The sequence below is a fragment of the Hoplias malabaricus genome, chromosome 3 (genome assembly GCF_029633855.1).
Source record: "Hoplias malabaricus isolate fHopMal1 chromosome 3, fHopMal1.hap1, whole genome shotgun sequence".
NCBI classification, from domain to species: domain Eukaryota; kingdom Metazoa; phylum Chordata; class Actinopteri; order Characiformes; family Erythrinidae; genus Hoplias; species Hoplias malabaricus.
The window spans coordinates 57,749,352-57,773,474 of record NC_089802.1 but is presented as its reverse complement, the minus strand read 5'-3'; the positions used below and the strand labels follow the sequence as shown (position 1 = coordinate 57,773,474).

Genomic DNA, 24,123 nt, shown 5'->3' with positions numbered 1-24,123 from the left:
AACAGCATTTAATGTAGCACTTGGAAATAACTATGCCATTTTTTTAATGTGGAATGAAATGGTAAGCAACTTCTAAATCAAATCAAATTTATTTGTATAGTGCTTTTTATAAATGATGTTGTCACAAAGCAGCTTCACAGAATTGGCAAGGAAAAACTCCCTCAGCTAAGGAAGAAACCTTGGGAGGAACCAAGGCTCACAAGGGGTATCCTCCTCTGGTCAATCTACTGGTAATAATAATTAGGAGTCCCTGAGAACCTTTAAACTCTACTGGTGTGTTTGGGAAAGTTTAAAGTGTACTAGACAGTATAAAATCATAGGTATATGTTAACTTTTCACTTTTCTGCTTCAAAGTTTGCTTCTGTGTCGGTACTGTAATTAACACTGCGAGGCTTTTAACGTCATGGAGAGCAGCTAGTGCACGCGACATCCAAGTAAATTCCCGTGGCTGTGTTCGTAGACTGTTATTTATTAATAATCCAACCTTAAGAACAACAGTCACAGGTTTACCTCACTGTTGTTCCCTCTTTTCATTTCCTGAAGGATAGTTTTGCTTCATCTTCTGATATACACAAACCCCCCCTAACTTAAGACGAGGGGACCTTCGTTAATCCTCTTGATTCTGTCTGACTGAATCACACGCATTTTCAAATGTACACATGCGTACAGGAATATCTGGACCACCGCCAATCAGAGAGGTCCCACCCTTCACTATCTCTGATTGGTTTAGACCATGATAGGGCCTAATGTGCTGTTGAACAACAGGGAGACTTTCAGAGTCGCAGAGACTTTTTCTTTCTTGCCCTCAAACGGCTGGTCGCACTGATGCAATCTCAGATTTTAATTGTAAAATTTTAAATGTAAAATGCTCTCCAGTTAGACAGCTCACTAGTTTTTGGGACAGACCCATATTAACCCTCTGCCCTCCAGTTCCCAATGAGAATTGAGACAGCCCTATCTCTAGGCAAAAACAGAGGTCTAGGGCTAACCAGTAGGGCTAAAGGGTGAAAAGAAATTCACCCCAAGTCTAAAAACATGTTTAAAACAAGTCTCTTATTTTGTGCTTATGTAGACAGCGTATAATACATTTGAGTCTCTTCACTCACAGCGCTGAACCAGCCTGACTCTCTGCAATAGTGCTTGACTCATGTTTAGACTGAGCAAAGCAACAAGTATGGAGAAAAAGGCGATTACATATGGTGAAATCAGGAAAAGAGAAGATATACATACATATATATATATATATATATATATATATATATATATATCACTGTTTGCCTGGAACAGTAATAACAGAAAACATCTTGGCCAAAAAAGGAGAACCCTAAAAAAACATATGCAAGACTATCACAAGCTAAAGATACAATGTCCTTTTCACACAGAAACAAGTAGTAAGCCTTTAAGTTCCTATACAACTAATTAACAAAATAAATAACTGCTGCAATTTCCAGAAGTGAAACTGCTACATCACTATCAGTGCAGTAAGTGGAACTAAGGACCTAAAGATATGTCTCTGTGCTTATATAAAAGTTTAAAATGTGTCCTGTTTTACTTGCTAAATTAGCTAGTTCTTTCTCAAAAGCAAAGCCAAAAACATACATATTATATGGTCCCTTTCCTCTTTAAATTTTAAGTTGCATTATTTACCAATGCAGTTTTTTTTTTAAAGAGTGGTAAACCATTCTTTATGTCTAAAAGACTCTGAGATGCACCATTGTAAGCACTTATGTCACTTGTTTGCCAATTAACTTAATTTTCTAAACTTATTTTTATGTAGCTCTAGATCTTTTGCTAAATACCATACCGTCTGCCCCAATAAAACGGTGCAGCACAGAACTGTGGTTTGAGTTAGGCTTTTATACACAACAGGTGTGTCTGACCAGCCTCAATCAGCACTAATTAGTGCTTGGGCTTCTGGGATACTGAGTTTTGAGAGCTGCTGCCAGCTTCTTTTACTACTCCGCCCACACCCCCAGGCTGGTGAGTGGCAGCGTGAACCGAACTCTTACATATACTTATGGATTTTATTTTGTTAGAGAAGTGTTCTGTATCGCTAATAAGATATAATAAGCTTGAATGAACAACATTTGCTTCTTTATTAAATGCAATTTTCAGAGCCATGAAAAAAGAAGTATTTCCACAATGCAGTAACTACTACAAGTAGGAAGAGAGTCTAGCCTGACTGAACAGCTTTTTACAGTGTCATGAGGATTTGTCACGACTGTGAAATGCACTTTCTAAGGACTGCTGCTGACCTGTGTTAGCGTGCTTCTTTGTGGATGATTAAATTAAGTCAGTGTTCTTTGACATGCCTTAAACTGGGGTACACTACACGACTATTAGCCAGATTTAATTTTTTTTTGCCTCAAAATCGTGTTTTAGACCAATTGCAGCATATCAAACATTTACATCTACACAAACAGCATAGCAAGTTGTACGACTGTATTTATGTGTCTCAGAGAAATGTTGCATGTTTGGTTGCGAATTTTGCGTTCGTGTGGTGTGTTATTCCCAGTCGTGTAGTGTGTGTGATATTTTTCCAGTCTCCGTAAAAATCGTCAAAAGCAGTCATGTAGTGTGAAATACCCAGATTGTTTATAATCTGTCCCAACTTTAAATTGCATTAAAGATGCATCTATGAACATGCATGCGTGTCACAATCTGCTTCATGGGGTGTGTCCCGAAAAGTGCCCTGTTTACTACATGTAGGGAATATTGAGTAGTGACTAGGGTCATTTTCAACACACCTATGGTATCGGTACTCACTATAGCCGATACCTATTCTGTGCTAACACTAATTTTCAACATATGAAATATAGTCTTTGTAATATTTACAGTGAATACAGTGCATTTCTAAATCCGGCCCTGGTTCTCCAATGTGTACAGTATATTAGAGTGCATCAGCACACTTTCTTTCCACCAATCAAACACAATCCATGAACATATGAAACTCAACACTCAACTCTTAACCCTAAATCCAGCTGGTCAAATGCATAAATTCATTTTTGTCCCATCACATCCTATCTGATGCTCAGTTTAATGGAGCCAAGTCTTTGGTAATTCACTTTTCTAAGCCCTCCCAGAGAGCATGGAGCTGTCTTTTTCACTCTCTAATCAGAGCCACAGAGACTACACAACACAATAAAGCCTGCTTCAGCTGCAGAATCTGCTCAACAAACCTGTTTCTCTCTCTCTCTCTCTCTCTCTCTCTCACGCACACACACACACACACACGATAATGGCCTTTAAATGGGCAAAAAATCCTGGCTGATAGAATAGGGCACATGAGCACATGGGTGTGGATTAAGATGTTAGGAGGAAATGTTCTGTTCATCATTGTGTGTCTATGAAAGTCTCCAGTGTGGTGCTGTGTGGCAAGGAAGTTTGAACAAATTTGAACTGTATGCAGACAAATTCAGTCATCACATTGCATTTAACCAATCAGACTTAACATTCTGGTCCTGACTGAAGCCAAGTAGATTCTTTATTTTTATGACCGCAGAGAAACACCCACGATCCATGCAGAAAAAGTGCAAATGGACGCATACTGTAAGCAGCCACTAAAGTATAATGACACTGCAAAATAATCTGTAAATCCAAAGAGATGGGGCAGAGCATTACTTCCTTGGGTTAATTCTAATAACCCCGTACAATATTTATATTCACATAAACATATCCGTTCATTCCAAAATTAATTAAATCCAGTGTCTATCATCACAAATATTGTTAAATATTCTTGAGCTATGACAAGGCAATCTACTGTGGCTAGCTTTGACTAAAAACTGCACCGGCAGCAGCTCACTGATGCTTGAAGCCTTCACAAGTTTGTCTGTATGCATTGTTAGAACATTATATTAACTTCTTACTATGTGGAGGCTCATGCTATTAGTACCAGTAGTTTGCATTAACCTTACCTAATTTTACCATAAATTTGTTTACCATAAATTTGTTGTGGGGACAAGCTTTTGGTTCCCCCCAAGGAAGAGAAGTCCCCACAATGTGATATAATCCTGGCATAGGCACTGGCACACACACACACACACACACACAAATGGTGCACAGGGCTTTAATCAAATGTTTTAGACAGACTGCTTGCATTTGCAGGGTTTATTTAAAGGCCAAAGTTAAGAGAGGCATTTTAAGAGCACTCAAAGTACACATGCAAACAACTGCTTTACATTTGTGTGATACAGTCAATACATTACTATTACATAATGCGTATGTCTTGCAAAATATTAATACAATATTAATGCAAGCAATATTAATAAAATGTATTATCACAGGGCGGCACGGTGGCGCAGCAGGTAGTGTCACAGTCACACAGCTCCAGGGGCCTGGAGGTTGTGGGTTCGATTCCAGCTCCGGGTGACTGTCTGTGAGGAGTTGGTGTGTTCTCCCCGTGTCCGCGTGGGTTTCCTCCGGGTGCTCCGGTTTCCTCCCATAGTCCAAAAACACACGTTGCAGGTGGATTGGCGACTCGAAAGTGTCCGTAGGTGTGAATGTGTGTGTGTGTCTGTGTTGCCCTGTGAAGGACTGGCGTCCTCTCCAGGGTGTATTCCCGCCTTGCGCCCAATGATTCCAGGTAGGCTCTGGACCCCCCGTGACCCTAAATTGGATAAGCGGTTACAGATAATGGATGGATGTATTATCACAATTTTATTTTATTTTTAATTGTATTAAATCAGCACATAAGACAGCATTAAACATTTACGTTAGCATTAATAAAATGAATGCTACAATAAGGTCTTGATAGGAACTAGACTGGTTTGTTCTAGTTTCCACTTTTCTAGAATCCAAAGGAAAAAAGACCCAACAGGACACAAACTACACTTAAATCAGTAAGGTGCCTCTAATCAGAATTGAAATCAAAATGGCAAAATAATCAAAGGCATTTGAACTGCCAAAAATATCCTGTTATAAGTACTGAAAAATATAAGAATCACTGGGAGCTTAGAAAAATGGACCAGTCACAGTCAGGGGGAGTTCTGAAAACAGTCAATGTGCTCATTAGGACCAGTCACAGCAAGGAGTAGGTCTCAAAACAAAGGATACAGTGGAAAATACCAATCATAGTGAGGGGGAGGTCTCAGATTATATGACATAGAAAAAAGGAACAGTCACAGTGTCACTACATACTAATTAGGAGTTGTGTTCAGCGGTCAGTGCACACCACATCAAACTCAGATAACCATATTATTTTGGTCAAAAAGATTTGAGTTTCATTTCCATTGTACGTTCTCAGCTTGAACTCTCCTTAAGACTGTTGGCAACGGAAACACAGCTGGGTTGTGAATGATACCACTGACACATTGCATAATTTCTCTAAAACATATTGCAAAAAATGTTAAAACTGAAAAGTAATAATATCAGTGTCAGTATAAAAATATATTAACATGATGAAATAACCGCCCAGCAAATTAAAGGCTTTGTCTTTAAAATACAGCGATTGGTCAAGATCCTTACAACATAGAGGAAAATACACTGAGTGGTTAGAGGTTCAGTGGCATTCTCTAGTGCTATGTGATATGAGTATTGCAAAGATTAAGGAATGATATATTGTGGGGCCCAACTGCAATGTGTGCCATGGCGAGTGAAATTGTTCACACAAACCAATTCCAAGATCATTAAAGCTTGCTACTATCATCACAAACATAGCTAAATGTTCTTGCACAATGCTGAGGCAGTCTAGTATCTGCTGTGGTTCTAGCAAAAGCCTTGACTAATAACTCTGCTGCAGCGGCTCACTGCTGGTCGCAGGCTTGTTCACACTGTGACTATAATTATGGTGAGGATCCACAAATTCTTTATTCAGCATGGAATCATTTGTTCAGAAAGGAGTTGTATTAGCACATGAACAATAATGGCAGTTTTGCCATAAACACACATTTTTACATGTTCCAAATGTTTACAATTATTTCACATAATGTTTAATTCCTGGATTTTTTCTAAAACATTACAAACTTCATAATTCAGTTCTATATACAGTGGTCTCTCAGTTCAATAGAGGAGAGCTGGACATAGCCCAACCTGTTGTGAAAACTAACATGGATATTGTATATACAAGTATACCATGGTCTTTTCTCAAAGTCTAGGCAGAAATAGAAGGCTACATTTCTCTGTATATATGCCACAGAAGATTGTTTCAATGTAAAGAATTCTTTGTGTACAGCTGAGAAATGTAGCCTTCTTTCAGATATTTGGAAAAAAATCCTACTGAAAGACTCTCAAATTAAGAATGTGAAGAATGGACCTGTGTTTAACAGAAGAATGCTCTTGAGAAGAACCTTGAGAAGTCACCGGGAAAGGAAAAAGTCAAGATGGCACACCGTAAAATGGACTTTTCAGGTCATTATTGTTGGCAAGTCATGGACTTATGCATCCTGTTAATTCAGGCTTTATCAAGAAAACCTTGATATTTTAACTGTTCCTGCAGTTTGAGTTTTTGAATACAAGGGAAGTAATTTAGGCAGTGGAAGATGATGTCAAGCAAGAATGAGGATGTATGAACACATGGAAATCTACTGAGAAAAAGCCCATGTATCCTTTGCATGCCAATCGTTCACAGTGTACACATGTCCCTGAGGAAAAGTACACTTAACTTGGTAAAAACCAATGTCACAGTTTGTCTTAAAAATATTTTTTATGCTTTTGAAATGTTGAGATGCTCTGTTTGAAACAGCTCTTGCGTTTCAATGAGAAAAGTGTGTTTAAAGGCAAAACTTTCAGTTCAGCCTAGAGAGGTGTACCCTGTACAATGATATCACCACCCAGCTGTGTTTGACCATTCCATATTAGAGAGCTGTTAGTCCTTACAGGGAAGTATTCAGAGGACAGTTCTTCTGAGGATAGATGTCTGAGTTTGCAGCCTAGACATAGAGAAACCATCCATGGTTTTGGTTGTCCAAAGCAACACATCTACAAATTTTACATTTTGTTCTTGAAACTACCTGTACTGATTATTTATGATTCTGCTTGAAAACTGGTCAAGTTAATTTTCCTGAATTTGACTGGGTTGTATGCGTGTCACATATTTTAAACCTACATTGTAATAATAATAGCTTTGGTCCCTGCTAAATAACCAATTCACTACAAGATACATTCAGTCTAAACTTCAGTTGAATTATCCAAATTCATAGATAGAAACATTTATATTTTTATTTGAACTAATCTTAGGCATATTGCTCATAAATACATGATTTATGCTATTTTCAGTGCACTATTGCATTCAGTCAAAAATACAGTTACATAGTTAAACAGTTACATGAAGGAATTCTGTTTTTAGACTGGTTTCTTTTGCAGCTGGTAAACAATAAAGTGGTGTTCTAGAGACCAGATGTAACATGCTTGTCATGAGCTAAAATTTTAGCCCCAGGCTAAGGTGCTAGCCCAAATTTAACATGCTAGTCATAACAAAAACAATATAATACAATACACTCAGATGTAATATGATTGTATATTTACAACTATCATGCTGCATTGAATGCACCTTTATTACAATCGGCAATCTTTCAAAAAAAAAGCCTGGGTAGATCATGATGAAGAAAAAATAAATATAGATTGCTTCTTCAAGATCTTGAAGAAGCAATGGGTATTTATTTTTATATTAAATTTTATAGGCTTTTTTAGATGAATATATACTTATACTGATGTCTTCTACAGCTAGACTGATTCTGATATTTCCCTTAGGCTTAAGCCATATTAGACCATCTCTGGAACTGGTTCTCAATGCCAGCCCACATGCACTGCACATTTTAGAGATCTTCCAGCTCTGTTTCATTTGACTCAGCTCAGGAAGGGCTTGTTAATTAGCTGTTGAATTGAATCAGGTGCACCTAAGCAAGGAAACAACAAAACTCTTAGGTCCACAGGGTCCTCAGCACTGCAAACCAGTCTGCATCGTAATCACACAAAGCAGTTAGGTAGCACTTTTAGAGTTGCATGACTGAAGCATCTGGAGTTTTTTTTTTTTTTGTTTTGTTTTTTTTTTAAGTAGAGGGAGACAGAGTGGCTCCAGAGGAGCAGGCAGACTGCTGTCACTCGCTTGAGCACACATGAGGTGTGCCTGTACAGTAGGGTCTGACTAATGTGAAAATTTAGTCACAGATAATTTTCACACATTAAATGGACTTTAGTTGCTTTGATTAAACAGTGAAGCTTTAACTGTCAAAGTATGATTATCAGTTCCCAACTGTCAAATATCAATAGCCATTTATTTATATAGCCATAATGGTTAGAGGACTGGGCTTGGTACCGGAAGGTTGCCAGTTCAATCCCCAAGACTGGCGGGAACATCCACACATGAAGTGCTTGAACCCACAACTGTTCCCCAGGCACTGTGGATGGCTACCCCCACTCTGGGTGTGTGTTCACAGCCCCTAGTGCACTAAAATGTGTGTTCACTGCCACAGATTTCGTTGTACAATGACAAATAATTGCACATTACATTACTGATCGGCTGACATACAGAATAATGTCATTCACAAATGCTTTATGAATACATTATAGTATCAAATGGTATAACATTCAGGTTCACCATTCAATTCTTTAAAATATTTCAATAAAAATGTTCAGTTTTCCCTTAATTAAATGCACATACACCCAAATGCACAAATGTTTGAAAAATAAGCATAAACAAAAAAATATATATTTATTTATTATAATAAATATTATCACAAATATATGAGATTAATTTTTTATATATTTTTTTAGTTCATAAATATGTGTCCCTTCTCCCAGAATGTGTGCTTTCATTATTTTATGCTATTTTGTAAACTTTATATATCTTTTGTTTGACTGGAAATGGCAAGTAATAGCACATTCAAGACATTTTAGATATTGTTTTTCTTTCTGAAAATCTGTTTTATGTGGTCATTTGTTTTTTCAATACTGGGCAAGGCTCCCTTTAGTTTAATATTAAGAGATGCAGAACAGAACAATCAAATGGAAGAAGCTTTGTGAGGTTTAAAATAAGTATTTTATAACACAGAGTAGCAGTACCCGTGGTTTTTCATGACTTTATTTGTATGCAGGTTTGTAGGTGGATTAGCTGTGCTAATGTGTCCATAACTGTGAGTGTATGAGTGACTGGGTGAGTGACTTGCGCCCTGTCTGGGGTGTGGTCCAGCCTTGCACCCAATGATTCTGGGTAAGCTCCAGACCCATCACGACACAGGATCAAGTGATTACAAAATAAATGAATGAATGAATGAATGAAGTGCAAAAATAGTTTAAAACTAGAAATTGTCCTGACAATTGTCCTTTAATTTTATCACTATCATCCTTCACCACAGAACAGTGTTACTGATTTATTTTATCTACCAGAGAGCAGGCCTAAGTATACATGTGTCTAGAGACAGTAGCTGGTCAACAGTGCTGCAAACCCATGCTAGCACAGCCAAAGTCCTCTCAGATAAAGAGCTCATGATGCTGTGTGGTTGCCCAGGTTAACAGCCAAGTCCCAAACAAACAGAACAGCAATTCAGAACTAGGATATGGAGGAAGATTCATTCTGGAGACGCTGAAGGATCCTTGCTGTTTAATGACTTCTTATTGCCTACAACTCACAAACTTCTCAACAACTGAGCATTTCAGAGTCAGCATGGGCTCAAAGAATTAACACAAATAAAACACTGACCCACACTGTGGAGGTATCTGTAAGGTGAGTGAGAGCATATATTTATAAAAATGTGTTTGTGTGTGTCCAGGTTCTAATGTTTGACATCTGCTGCTGACACAGGAAGGAAGCTATATGGTATTCATCATATGACATAGAGCCATCCAGTCAATTGTATTCTCTATGTGTCTTTGTTACCTCAACCTGTGCCCAACATTACCTGTTCCACTTGGGATCTGAATTATTCACAAGAGAGAGATCCATAACGTGCAGCATGTGTGTGTATGCATACACTTGTTTTTGTATATTCTGTGGGCAAAAATGCCCTCACATTATAGGGAAATTAGAGAAAACAAGTCTGAATACGCAAGAGACCCTAATCTATTTTTATAATTTCTACATTAATGATCTTTGATGACAAGCTATTGTTTTTTCAGCATGTGAGGTGAAAAACAGAAAACATAGATCAAAAACAAGGCCGATGTCAGCTTTTGTGGCCTACAAAGTCTTCAATGGTTGTTAAGAATCCCTGCTGCTAGATCTTTCAGAAATTCCTGGGGTTTGTGTCAGTTATATTATATGACTTCCCATTCCTAATTCTGATGGATTATCATACACACACAACCACAGATATATATATGACAGAGAGACAGAATTTGTATTTGTGTGTGTTGCATGTGGAAAGGAAAGAGATGTCCGAATAAGGTATAAAAACAAGAGTACATGTGCTGCCTGGAAAGAGGAAGAGCAAGAAAGGCAGAGAGAGAGAGAGAGAGAGAGAGAGAGAGAGAGAGAGAGAGAGAGAGTTTTTGAAAGCGAGAGCAACAGAAGAAATAGCATGATGTGCAACACACGCATTGTCTCACGTGTCCTTACTGAAAAGTCTTGGCTGTGTGACCTTATCACTAGAGTGGCGTTTATCTGACACCTGCTATAGACAAAATCTGAAGAAACATTGCTTGAATTTAAATGATTTAAATATAAAACACTAACACATTTAAAGCAAGCCCCCTGGTCCACTTCCAAGTTTTTCAAAAGTTGATTTCAAGCAGCTGTGTGTTTATAACAAGGACTGCTGTGTATATTCACCTACTGCCAGACCCTGCCTGGTTTCCCTCGCTGGGATGCAGTCAATCATGACATAAACTGTCTGTTAATGTGCCTGTATGCCTTTGAACGGCTTTCACTGACACCAAGGCAGAACATGCAGATGGAGCTGCACATCATCAGTAAACACTTTCTAAAATGGAAAGCACCCCCTATACATTCAGAGTTCAGATTTAGACCTACACACAACCTTAAGTCTGTTTCTCTTACTGCCTTACCTGACTGTATGAGACTGGAAATTAACCGTGGGCCGCATCCGGATGTCTGAGCTGTCTCCATCTCTGAAAATATTACTCTTTGCTCAAGGTCCCCAGCATCCATCATGTTTACAGGCACTAATAATGTGCAAAGCTTCAGCTAGAAATGCCACAGCCAGTGCCTTCACACTGAGTTCACCTACAAAATATACCCACATCCAGCCACTTCACATATTCAGACCACTTAGAACCGTTCAGAAATCTCGTTAAAAATTATCATACAAGATGAACTTTCCTAAATAGAGCTTAGGAGACTTTTCTGCACTGAAATCATGCCGAATGCCCAGACAGACTTACTCTTTAACATTTTAAACGTACCAGCTCATTATCACTTAGCATAAACAGGGACTTATTTTATTAACTTGTGAGCCACAGTTGGCTGCAACATCTTTAGGAATCCCTTGAGGTTTTAATCCCAATCTGAGAGGTATGAGAGGGTTCTTTTTCGATGTGAGAGTCACCAGATGCCAGTGAAAATCTGTGTGTGACATTCCTTTGGCTTCGAGCATGCTGGGGTTTTGAGGTAAGTTTCAGTGGCAGCATAAACACTCAGACAGTTGGTCATTTTACAGTAAGATATTTTCACTTGTTAGCCAGGCTTAAAATGCACTTATTACTCTCCTATTAATCTCTTGCTAACATTGTTTTCTAAGGGGTTTCTCCTCTGTGATGCACATATTTATTTATGCGCTGCGTATTACAACTCTAAAGACTAATATTCATTTCCATGTGTATCCCATGCTTTCAGAAGTAAAATATCGATATATTTAAATAAGGCTAAAAGTGCAGCGTCTAAATAGATAACGAACATGAGACAGTCAGCGACACTGATAAACAGATACTTTATGCTTCTTATTTTAACAGTATTTAGTGAAAATAGGGAAATTAACTGGGGTATGTCCTCGCTTTTCGTCTCTGGAAACATCCATCCATCCATTATCTGTAACCGCTTATCCAATTTAGGGTCGCGGGGGGTCCAGAGCCTACCTGGAAGCATTGGGCGCAAGGCGGGAATACACCCTGGAGGGGACGCCAGTCCTTCACAGGGCAACACAGACACGTTCACTCACACCTACGGACACTTTTGAGTCGCCAATCCACCTGCAACGTGTGTTTTTGGACTGTGGGAGGAAACCGGAGCACCCGGAGGAAACCCACGCGGACACGGGGAGAACACACCAACTCCTCACAGACAGTCACCCGGAGCGGGAATCGAACCCACAACCTCCAGGCCCCTGGAGCTGTGTGACTGCGACACTACCTGCTGCACCACCGTGCCGCCCGTCTCTGGAAACACGTTTAATCAAATCATCCCATGACGTGTTACCAACCGTCATCTGGGGACACGCTACATTTTGTAAAACGGTCTCGTCGAAATAATACGGATTCATTTATTACACACCACCTCAAACAAACGACAAAAAGTACATTTGAGGCAACGGTGAAATTCAACAGTAACGTTAGCTATACAAACAAAGATATATACTCTTCGTTTAGCTGAAAATTTTGAAAATGTCCATATTTTAGCTAATATTAGACTTTCAAACTAAGACTTTAATGTCAACCCTGCTCATGTTGATTCTGTGACACACATATTGCCGAACTAATTTCACTTTCCGTACAAAGTAGGCAATAAACTACAGGAATGCTGCGGAGGACTCTTCATCAGCCGTACTCATAAAATTATTAGCACTAACGTTAATATCCGATATTCCCTTCGTTGGCGAGCGAGCTCAGACCGTTAATTCCGTGCTAATGGTAGTCAACGGCGCTGTAGTAACTCTTCTAGTCATCATTCACTATTACATTTTATTCCAGTGTAACTATAAATGAACTTCATTCAAACGTGTACATCTGCTTCACATAGTTTAAAAACCCACAATGTTGGCCTAAGTTATTTAAATGTTGAATAATAAAGTAAAAATAAGAAGTGCACACGTCTGGATGAAGTAACGTAGATACGTTCTTATTCATATCAGTGGTTTTTTAAAAGTGCACAGAAACAGGGAAAAAAACTTCCACAACTCAACCTGCTTCGACTAAAAGAAAAGTACTCCCATATATAGCAAAACCCAACAGCAACCAGGCGAGGGAAAGGCCATGTGGCGAACTTTTTCAGTGACGGGTGAAAGTTACCTGGCTGGTGGTGTCCTGCGGCAGGTTCTTGATGAGGATCTTCCTCCTGTTGCTCAGCTCTCGGCGAGTTTTCTCCAGCCTCCGCTCCACCTCCTCGAGCTCCAGGTCAGGCAGGTCTCGCAGGATGGTACCCGCCGCAGCCAGGTCCTCCTCCTGCTGCTGCCGGCTCTCGGGGCTCTCGGAGAGTGGACGAGGAGAGCCGCGCTGCCTGGAGGAGAGCGGGTCCGGCGGCGGAAGGGAAGAAGCTGCTGCCGCCATTTTGAGGCGCTCTGTGGAGAGTGAGCCGGAGCAGCAGCGCTGAGGTGGGCGAAACCCATCCATAGAGAGAGAGAGAGAGAGAGAGAGAGAGAGAGAGAGAGAGGAAGGAGGAGGAGGAGGAGGGGGTAATGGGAAAAGAAACAACAAAACAAAACATGGAAACAGGATAAGAGAACATATGCGAGATTTAGCTAGTAAAAGAGAAAATAGAGAACTGATTAAGAAAGCGAGACAGTGAGTAAGATGGGAGAAAAATGATAGAGAGAAGAATTAGTAGGAATGTTTATTTCATTCATTTAAAATGTAATATCCGTTTGCTTTCCTATGGTACAGATAATAGATATATGATATCTCCATTATTATTATTATTATTACCTAAAATACTAATACTACTATTATATCAAACAAATGAATGTTATTTACTTACAAATAATTTTGGGGTTAGTGGTATTAATAGGCAAGGTGTGGGCATTTGTGTATATTAAAGCTAACATAACTGGAAGGTCTTTTGTTAAATCACCATGACCAGTAAGATATTGGGAGCAGGGGAGTGAACAAACAGCACTGTCTCCTCCCTCAACATCTATGGCTGAAACGCCCTTGAGCAAAGCACTTAACTTCCCTGGTGCAAAGGATGGCTGCCCACCACAACGGATGTGTGTTCACTGCCCTTTGTGCTCTTGTGTGTGTGTGTGTTCACTGCCACATATGAATTAAATGTGGAGGGGAAAATATTTCATGTTGTACGTTGACAATAAATAGGTAAAATCAAGTGATATATAATATTTATTGATAACAGTGTACAGTCCTTAAAAAAATCAGAATAGAGAGAGTGAAAAGAGAGTGAGGCTGTGTGAGTGAGTGGGAGAGAAATAGTGACCCTCCCAGGTCTTTTCCATCTGGTACAACTGGCGACCTCCACTGATAGAAACCTGAACAGTGCAGAGGGTCAAATCAACTTCTAATAGCTTGTCTCTGCAGCCTGATCCCTCTCTAATAGCCATTTATCTTTGGTCTGCTGTAACCTTTTACACACACACACACACAAGCACTACGGCAGTACCAAATGTTATGATCCTGCAGAATGGAGCCAGTGCAAAATTTTCTCTTCTGATATAAAACTGTGTCCACCCTGACATCAGTCCTTGAAAAGTAAATCATAGTGTATTCAAAGAGATGGCTGAAGAGACAGCACACACTGAAATTCCTCCCTAAATGGAACTAGTAGAAAATATTCCATTTGTTTAGCGCCATTTGATGTGGGAATGAATGACAGAGTGTCAGAGCGCCAGGCCGTCTCTCGTGGGTGTGCACAGACTAAGCGTTAAATGCCATCCTTTGGCACTCTCTCTCTCATAGGAGCCCTCAACATGCCCATGAATGAGCGCTTTTCATTTCCAGCAGCACACTGCAAAACACCTCAGCAATGTTTAGAAAAAACTGCACACTTTAAAGGAGAAAAAAATAACCAAGAGCACACTCTATGATTTCCAGATTTTGTTTAGCCTAGAACACCAGCATAACTTTAGCCCATGGAAGTGGACAGGAAATAAACAGAAAAAAACTGCCTTACTGTAATATCATGTGTGTTCATAGTGGTAACAAGCAGACTTACTAAAATATACCAATACAAATCATGTACAATATGTGCTATAATACATTTTGTAAAACTACTAGCATTTTCCAGTTGGATGCGTCACACATGCTGTCTTTGTGAGATGCTTCTATTGAATTCTGAAGCCTAGAACAGAAACAAAAAAAAAAACCAGCCTGCAAATACACATCACCCTACTCTTGTCCTCTACAACCCAAAGAAAATCATTTTGTTTTTAATTTCTATTAAAAGATGAAAGCTCAAAATAAAAGCATTTAAAAATGATGCTCCCACATCATCGCTGTTCCGTCATCCTGTCATTTGGTACCTACAAAGAGCTAAATATACACACACAAACATATACTCAAATCCTCTATGCTTGCGCAAGGTTTGATTCATGTGCTTACAGTTGCCAAATCCAGTACACTCTGCACATTGTGGGTTCATGGTGATGACCTCCAAATGATTCCTAAAGGGAAAGCAGCCACTCCATTGCAGCAGAAATCCACTCCACCAGGGCTATAGTGAACCCTCAGAGCAAAGCTGCACAGCTAAACGTGTGTGTGATTCAGCGCATCACTGAGTGGGAGTAGAAGAGACGAGGATATTTCGAATGCAGGGAAAAGTGGCGTGTGGGCGCTGGCGAGCACCGCAGCAGGCGAATGGGGCACCTGGGACGAGCGCGTTTATGTAAGGAGCTGATGTGATGAGGCCTTGAACTCTTCTCCAGCTGGGACCGGTGAGTGGCGCGGGGGCGGCTCAGCCGCACCAGCCCCAAACCACCGGCCATTTATTCATGTATGAATCTCCTCCCTCACATTGTGTCAGAGCACATGAACATGCATATTTACAGTCAGGGATGTAATGTAAAACAAGAAAACAATTCTGAGGACATTAACCCTTTACAAATAGGCTTATTAATCAATACCTACTAGGAAATTAATAAGTAAGGCATGGTCTATTGTATAATAATCAGAGAGAATGGAGCTAGACAGAGGTATAATGGATGAATTGATTAAGGTAGATGGATGAATAGATAGATGCTCTGTGAATGAGGTGATGTTATACTGGAAGAGACAACTCCCACTGGAACAGAAATGTATTATCACTGGGCAGAGGTGATCACTCATTATAACTATGTAGTGATCATTCACTATAAGAGAATGAATGGATTCAAAATGCCCTGAAAATATCCAAATCCTTGGCCCACACTTGCTGCAGCGGTTCAGGCATCTGTCATATTTTTAGTGCATGTCACATCTAATAGAGAATATTTTGAAGGATGACTCATCTCTACTCTTCTATACTGATCAGTGCCTATGGTTTTCATACCAGTGATTTCTCAAATGTTTATGTGTCTTTTTAATGCAGGGTTTATGGACTACAACCCTATTTGATGTCCCTTCCTGTTGCCAACATATTGCGCTGACATTTTCAGTCAACAGGAACAGTTGTGATTCTGTTCATTTTCAACCACAGTTATCCCTGATGTACTCTTTAAATGCCAATGTTACTTTAATTACGCTTCCCACTGAATCACCAGTTGAGCAGTCTTTGTGACTGAAGCTCCTGCCATCCGTGTCCCAATAATGAACTCTCTTTGTGCATGAGTGAATGGGGAGATGGAAGGAAGAAGGAAAGGAAAAGAGATAACTGTACTAACTACAAGTAATCTTTCCCTTCTGTATATATTTCTTAGGACAGAAGGGTAGTAAGGAAACAGTCGAGGATTATTAACTGGAACGTAGATAGGGTTTTAAATGGCCTATTCACATCCAAATCTCACAGTATTATTGTCTGGAGGAAGGAAACACCTAAGAGTTCCATTACCAAGGAGACTTTTGGCAGGCTTGGATTATTGTGTGAACAGTGCTACTCAAGTTTTCTGTATAATCCCATCCACCACCATTCACACACACACACACCCTCCAGTGACTAAAGCTTTGTATACCCCTTGCTTTCCATACATTAAACTGTATTGCAGCAATGATTAAAATTCACATTAAAAAATGATAAATGCAAGTAACCTGAAAAATCTACAAGATGGGGTTTCCAAATAAATAAAAAGCCATAGTAACCGTAGCTACCAACCCACTTAAGATTAGAACTGGAGAAATGTTACTGTTTGAAAATTCATAGACTGAATGTGAAATACGGAACAGCACTACAAGGCAGCAAATGAATTATGTTGTTTACTGTTTCAAACATTTATGGATTTATGCACCACTACTTCCACTTGATAAACGAGTCCTCTCCAAGCACTCTTTAAACCACGTGACCCAAGCTCCAACTTTTCTCCATTATCTGCAGGTGACAGGAGTCATTGGTATTTCATAGCAGCTCTTACGTTTTCATTTAAACACTAAATGTCCTTGAGTTTGGAGTTATTGGACTGATACTGAGCATCATGAATCAGCTCCAAAACAGATATAAATGGAGCAAAAATCCAAAAAAGCTTTATCCGCAACCCTGAAATGGATTAAGCAGCAAAGAAGAGGATGATGATGATGATGATGATGACAATGCATTATCGTTGTATGATGGTTAAATCCAGCTGGGCTATAATTTTATAAACTGCACATGGCCTAACACGCTGGCCATACTTTATAACAGCTTGTCTAGTTGTGGTTGTGGCTGCAAACTTACCTGAACATAGCCTTGATTTTCCTTAGTTACTGTCTTGAATAACAAATTATTACTGTGATATTTAGCAGCAATAGTTTTACACTAAAGTAACATAATAGTTTCAGATGCTGAAGAAATATTCACATATCTCTAGCAGCACTGCTGTGTCTGATCCACTTTTACCCGTGCAACACACACACACACACAGACTGTGAGAAATTTGGTGTGTTCTCATGTCAATTTAGGTTTCCTCCCATGGTCCAAAAACAATCATGGATTGGCTACTCAAAAGTGTCCATAGATGTGAATGTGTGTCGCCCTGTGAAGGATTGACGCACACTCCAGAGTGTGTTCCCACCCTGCGCCCAGTGATTCTGGGTAAGCTCCAGACACACCACGACCCTGAACTGGATAAGCGGTTACAGACAATGAATGAATGAATAATGATAAATATAGTTAATTAACACAACACCTAACCCTAACCTCAGTAACCAAATATAAAAAGTTTGCCACTTAAAATTTTGGAGTAAAAATATATTTGGAATAAGAACTTTTAGATATCCCGGTGAAAGACTGGTGCCCCCTCCAGGGTGTGTTCCTGCCTTGTGCCCAAGCGGTTACAGACAATGAATGCTCTGTGGTAGTACTGTAGGATTCAAGACCAGAATTAGAACTACAGTGTGCACACGTATGAAAAGTGGAGCTGAGTAAATGGACAAAAAGTGTTGAAACAGGTGGGTAATTTTAATGTTTTGACTTTTGAGAAAGTCAGAGACCAGGAGGCATTTTTTAGGTTGTAATGAATATTGGAGTATGATTTTCTCCAAATAATGAAACCCTTTAGTATTATGTATTTATAATATTAGTTACAATAATAGTGAAGAATATTAGTTACACAACCCCATTTTCAGAAATACAGAGCAGCTGTACAAAATGTAAATCCTCAAAAAACACCCTGTCCCAACTTATTTTGGAATTAACTACTGGCATCAAATCAATGTCTCAATTATACCTTGCAAAATGTAGGCTTTGTCTTATTTTCAATTAAATACAGGGTTAAAATTCTTTACACATTTTTGCATGTTGTGTTTATTTCCATTTTGTGCAACAACCATTTTAAATTGGGTTGTATTTTACCTAATAATACCGATTATGCAAGAGGTGAATATGACTGGCTGTTTTATTAAATTAAAGGTGGCCTATGATTTTGCACAGTACCTTTACCACATTTAATCAGCACAGCTACTGATAAAATCCTACAATTTTATGTAACCAGACAGAGCAAGTGTATTTCAGTATATAAAATCCTTCAATCGATAATACTCTGTAAGCATCTTATGGTGCAGTAAATGTACTCAGATAGCACTTCCATCCACCTCTGTAATCTGTAAGCCATCATGTGCATGAGAGTAAGGATACTGTAAGTGCTTTTTTCCTCTTTCTCTGACCTTAATGGCGTGCTGTCATTATTCAGCTCTGTATTTATGGGGCTCAGCATGGAGTTAACAATGTAGGTCAGCAAGGGATTGATCATTTCACAATGAAACAGGTTGCAGCTAGCGGCCTCTGCTCCAAGAATACAATGTTAAGCCTGTCCTGTGGATTTGACTGGCCTTTTTTTTGTTTGGTCATAACCTTTCACACTAATCTCCTACTTCTTTATTTTCAGTGTCATGCTAAAGAGAAAAACCCAATTATTCAGCACTCAGGATAAGGCCAACAGGTCAAAATGACAATGTGCTTCTGATTTGGTTTTAAATATCAGTTAGTTTAGACTACCAGAAATGTTTTTCAGCCCATATCAACTTTCAGTTATTACCATTCCATGCCCTGTGGTCAATCTACACTTATTACATATTTCCTTTTATTTCCCCCTCCATTTATTACTATATTTTTACTTAAGAATACGGTTTTTAAAAAGAGATGTTTAATAATAATATCACTTAAGATGCAACAAAAGCAAATCTCATGTCAAATACAGTATTTCTATGATTCATTATTTTAGGTCCATGTACATTCAAAATACAAATGTCCTTAAGATTATTTTTTGGATATGGATCTCACACAGATTTGATCAAATAATTGACTATTATTATTATTATTATAACTGAACAAGTATTATTTATTGGCTAATTTCATGTGAAGTAATTTTGTGTGTGAAGTTTTGTTTTTGTTTTCCAATGCACGTAAGGCTAAGTTTTACTAATCACTACAAAAAATGTAATTCCAAACACAAGATTAAATCTGTCCAGAACAGTTGGCAGTATCCATTTCTCCTGTTAATCCACAACAGAGGGTGTGGAAAGTTGGAATCGCCATCTAATGGGAAAGAAATATCCAATTTTCATGTGTCATTCTATTTACAACCTAATCAATCACAATCTGCAAAAGTCTGTCCACATCCTGATTTCTAATGGAACAATTTCAAGAGTTCATATACACAATGTTTTACTTGCTTTGAAACTGGATTGCACATATTGATTTGTGACTGGTTTTATCTTTCTAAATAAAAGCAACTGGGTTTACATTTGTACTCCTCTGGCTGGTACAGATATGCAAGATGTTTCAAGAGTAAAAATGAGCAATTAATAATCAGTAAATTATTAATAATTACTATCCTAATAATGCTCACTACTAAATTATACTTTCATATTGATTCAAGAAGTTATCGTAATATGTCTCATGAGAAGTAGTTTTATTGGTATGAGAGAAAAGGCTACCTCAGTACTGTGCACTTCACAGAACAAGCCTTAAACTGCTCTTTCTATTGCTGCATGGCATTAAGTGTGCTTTAAAGCAAGGGTTTGCAGAATTTTGAAATATGAAAGCTTTAAAATCATTTTGATGCTCCACTGACCTGTGATAGGGAGAATACAGCCTCTGTCATTACTATACTGTGCAATTTTGGAGGGTAGTAAACCACCCCATCTGGACAATGCTATAAAAGTAAATTACACTCTGCAACTGTAGGGGGAGCTGAAGAGCTAAAATGCCAAATCTTACTTACTGTTCCTTTAAGTACAGAAAATGTCCATACCATACTCAAAAAAAAGCACTTTGAGCCACAAGGTGATGAAGTTTAACATCATAATTCTACATGCTGTATTAGTGGCAGGCCTAAAGTTACTACTGTAAAAATGTTTTCTGATTAATTTCTTTCAGGTGTTGGGTATGGGGGAACACTGGAGCAAAGCAGTCAGCCAGTAACATTTAGACAGTTGAAAGCCACTTAAGAGTACACCCAACATTACAATGAAACCCTTATGAGAGCAGTAGCTAGCTTTATAATTTGCTACATTCTTGGTATATATGGTAGTAGAGCACCAATACACTCTGCTGTATCCAATATATAATTAAATAAACAACTGGCAGTTCAGAATGGTCATGGAAAATGGGAAATATTTTTGCATAAATCACTGGCTAGAAGAGCAAAGCCACCTTTGCAGTGGGGTTCAGGCTAGGCTAAAGGCTATCTCAAGCAAATTTACAATTCCAACTACAATGTCCTTCTTAGTACAATAAACTGGAATATATCAGACTTCAGCACATTTCAGTGATATTTGAGGGACTACTGTCTTTGTTTTTATTTGAGACACAGCTGATTGAAAACATCCCAAGCATTGCAACTGAGCTGGAGGGTTAAATCTACAATGTAAAGAGTAGCTTCATTATGCGTTAAGCTCCACAGTGGCGGTTTGGCTGCTTTTGTAAACAAATAGTGGTGTCAGGATGCCAGGGTAATTTCTAAATGCTGTTCACAGCATGCAGAGCCCACGATTATGAATTGCTGACCCTTCTACATGCCACGCTATGATGTGCAATAGCTTTAAAGGACATTTATAAACAGAAGGCATGCATTAAAGCAACACTAGGTAGTATTTTGGACATTTAAATTATAGCCTCAAAATCATTGTGAGGCTTTACTGACCTGTAATAGGGAGAAAAGGTACTCTCTCATTGCTACTCCAGGCTCAACACCACAGAAACTGCATTAGGTAATGTTTGGAGGGGGATAGTAAACCACCGCCAATGCCCTTTCACTGTTCCCATTGATTTCAGGACACTGCTGTAAAAGTGAATTACACTCTGCAGCTGCAGGGGTAGTAGAGGAGCAAAAATACCAAACTGTTACCTAGTGTTCCTTTAAGATGGTGTTTACATTTCAGTCCTGAACAGAAAGATCTCAACAGAACGATCTGAAGAATGCAAGTGCACACTTTATAAATTACAGCTGCACTAATATATGTGTCTACAGGAAGCATTCACTAAGAAGGAAAGACTCTTCAGCTAGACTAGACTGATGAAAACCAAAAAAGCAAGTTGTTGTTTAGCAAGTTCTTGTTTTAATATCACCAATGAATTCCCACGGTCAGCTAGCTTACCAATGTGTCTTTAAGGACATGCAGGAGCTGGAAGCCATGGGCACCAACCAGTGTACATAGAAACATGACAAGATTCTTGCAAAAAATAGCATTGGCTTAAACAATGACAAACGTGAACACATTATCCAGATGGTGTATGGACAAAGTACACATGATCGACATGATCACAACAAAATGATATTAATCTCCTCCAGTCACCAAATTCCACATTTTTCCATTTGTCTCTCACCATTTTGAAATCCAGCCTATAGTCTCTTCATCAGGAATATCATAGTGGCCCTAGCAGTGAACTCATTTATAGCTACTGAGCTAAAAGTTTAGATTTATATGCATCTTATACCTTTTTTTTAATCTGGATACAACAGCCATTTTCATTCTTAATCAAATAAAATCAAAATTAACATTTGGAGTAGAGGGCCAATGTGACAAAAAGTGCAGGTGTTCAGAGGAATTCTGTTATTTCTGCTTTTCCATCAGAAAAAAATAAAACATCTCATCAATACTGAAATACTTCACTTAAAAAAAAATAAAAATAAAAAAAGCCAAATGTATGACATCATCATCAGGGGGGAAAAACCATTAGTCTGTGCCCACACACAATGTTCTAACAAGAGTTAATCTCCATAAGTCTGTCACGCACATAATCGAATGAAACAGTTGGGCAGCGCTAGACAGGTATGACGACGCTGTGATGAAAGCTTATACACAGTGGTATGTCTGAGCAGTTTTTCTTGAGGTCACTGCTAAAATGTCTCGGACACTCAGCTGTGTTGTGGCTGGGGGTAAAACACTCGAAGCACTAAGACCCTTGGCCACTTTTACAGACTGGAGAATCACTTCCTCATTCACACTGTCACAAATGACACATAACAGGTTTGGAGCAAACCATCCAACAAATGAAAGCTTCTCTAAAAGCAACACATTTCTGCCTCCACTCACAGATGGCTGGTGCTCTCGCGCTCTCTCTCTCTTTGATGTTCAGCACAGTCAGTAACGTCCATCATTATTTGAAATTCCTTTTTTGAGCTTAAGAACGTTCTCATAGTAAAGTGTGTGACGTACAATGTGGTACACATCCTACTGTTTGCTGCTTCTTGGCAGTCCAGGAAAAAAATGGCCTGATACTAGAGTTCATGGGCCATGCAGTCTGACAAAATCAGTCAGTTCATGGAATTCTTCCAGTCTTTAATTTTCACCCCCAGTTCCAGTTAAATAAATAGTAGAAAAATAATCCTTTCATCTTCATTTTTTTTTCCTTTAAAAAATTTGAGATGCTTCATGGCACTTAAAAAAGTGCAAATTCACCCATCCACAGCCTCGAAAAAAGGCTCAGTGGGTGGCACTATGATTTCAGGAGCTCCTGGTGAAGTCCAGGCTGTGCTGCTGGCCGTTCTTCATCAGAGAGGGGTTCTGCAGGAGGGCTTGGCCCTGTCCTTTTCTCTCTCTGAGAGGTGCAGCACCTGCCGCGAGGCTGAAAGGGGTAGCGAAGGATGAAGGCAGGGCTGGAGTGAAGTGGCATCAAAGGTGGAATGCCGTGTGTGTGGGGCCAGGGGGGAGGCTGAGGCGGCAGAGGCCCTTAGCACTCTGCATCCACACTGTGAACGGTGACGGCCGCCTGCAGGTGGTGTGTGTGGGGGTGCAGTGGATGGTGTGTGTGCGTGTGTCGGTAGGGGTAGAATTTGTGACTGAGCAGAGCAGCGGTCTGTGGTGGTGTGTCCAGATCCAGATCCTCATCATGATTGCCCACATCCACTCCCGCTGAGAGGGGGTCATTATTGCAGGGTGGGTTTTCACTGTCCTCTTGTGGACTCATAGTGCTGTAACCTGAGACACAAAAGTACACATACGGTTAGACATCATACCTCAAAAATAAATATACTATATATATATCATCCTCAGGGAAACAAACATTATTTGGCTAAACCACTAGGACATGTATTTCTGCATTTTCTTTTCAATTTGCCTTGTCACAGTGAAGCAGAGAAAGCATATTTCCCCCAACATCTGCGGTATTGTGTTGCAAGCCTTTCAAATAAGCATTATTTTTCAATATACATCCAGCAACATCCACATTCAGTAATTAATATCGCTGATGTATCTGTATCGGACTTGTCTGAAAGTTTCAGAGGACTCTCAACATGAAAGTAAAAT

General features: G+C 39.2%; 2 protein-coding genes across 3 annotated transcripts in view; both read right to left on the bottom strand.

Moving 5' to 3' along the window:
* Nucleotides 1–13,409, bottom strand: part of raver2 (ribonucleoprotein, PTB-binding 2) — an 81,410-nt gene extending 68,001 nt beyond the window's left edge. Inside the window, exon 1 of the mRNA XM_066663340.1 lies at nt 13,114–13,409. Within this exon, the coding sequence (XP_066519437.1) occupies nt 13,114–13,371 (258 nt within the window). The 5' untranslated portion in view covers nt 13,372–13,409. The remainder of the gene's footprint in view (nt 1–13,113) is intronic.
* An 8,517-nt stretch (nt 13,410–21,926) lies between these two features.
* The window catches only part of cachd1 (cache domain containing 1), a 61,643-nt gene continuing 59,446 nt past the window's right edge, over nt 21,927–24,123 (bottom strand). The window contains exon 27 of one of the 2 annotated variants that reach the window (XM_066663337.1): nt 21,927–23,796. In XM_066663337.1, coding sequence (XP_066519434.1) covers nt 23,549–23,796 — 248 coding nt within the window. In that variant the 3' untranslated portion in view covers nt 21,927–23,548. The remainder of the gene's footprint in view (nt 23,797–24,123) is intronic. The other variant, XM_066663338.1, reaches the window with a different exon arrangement.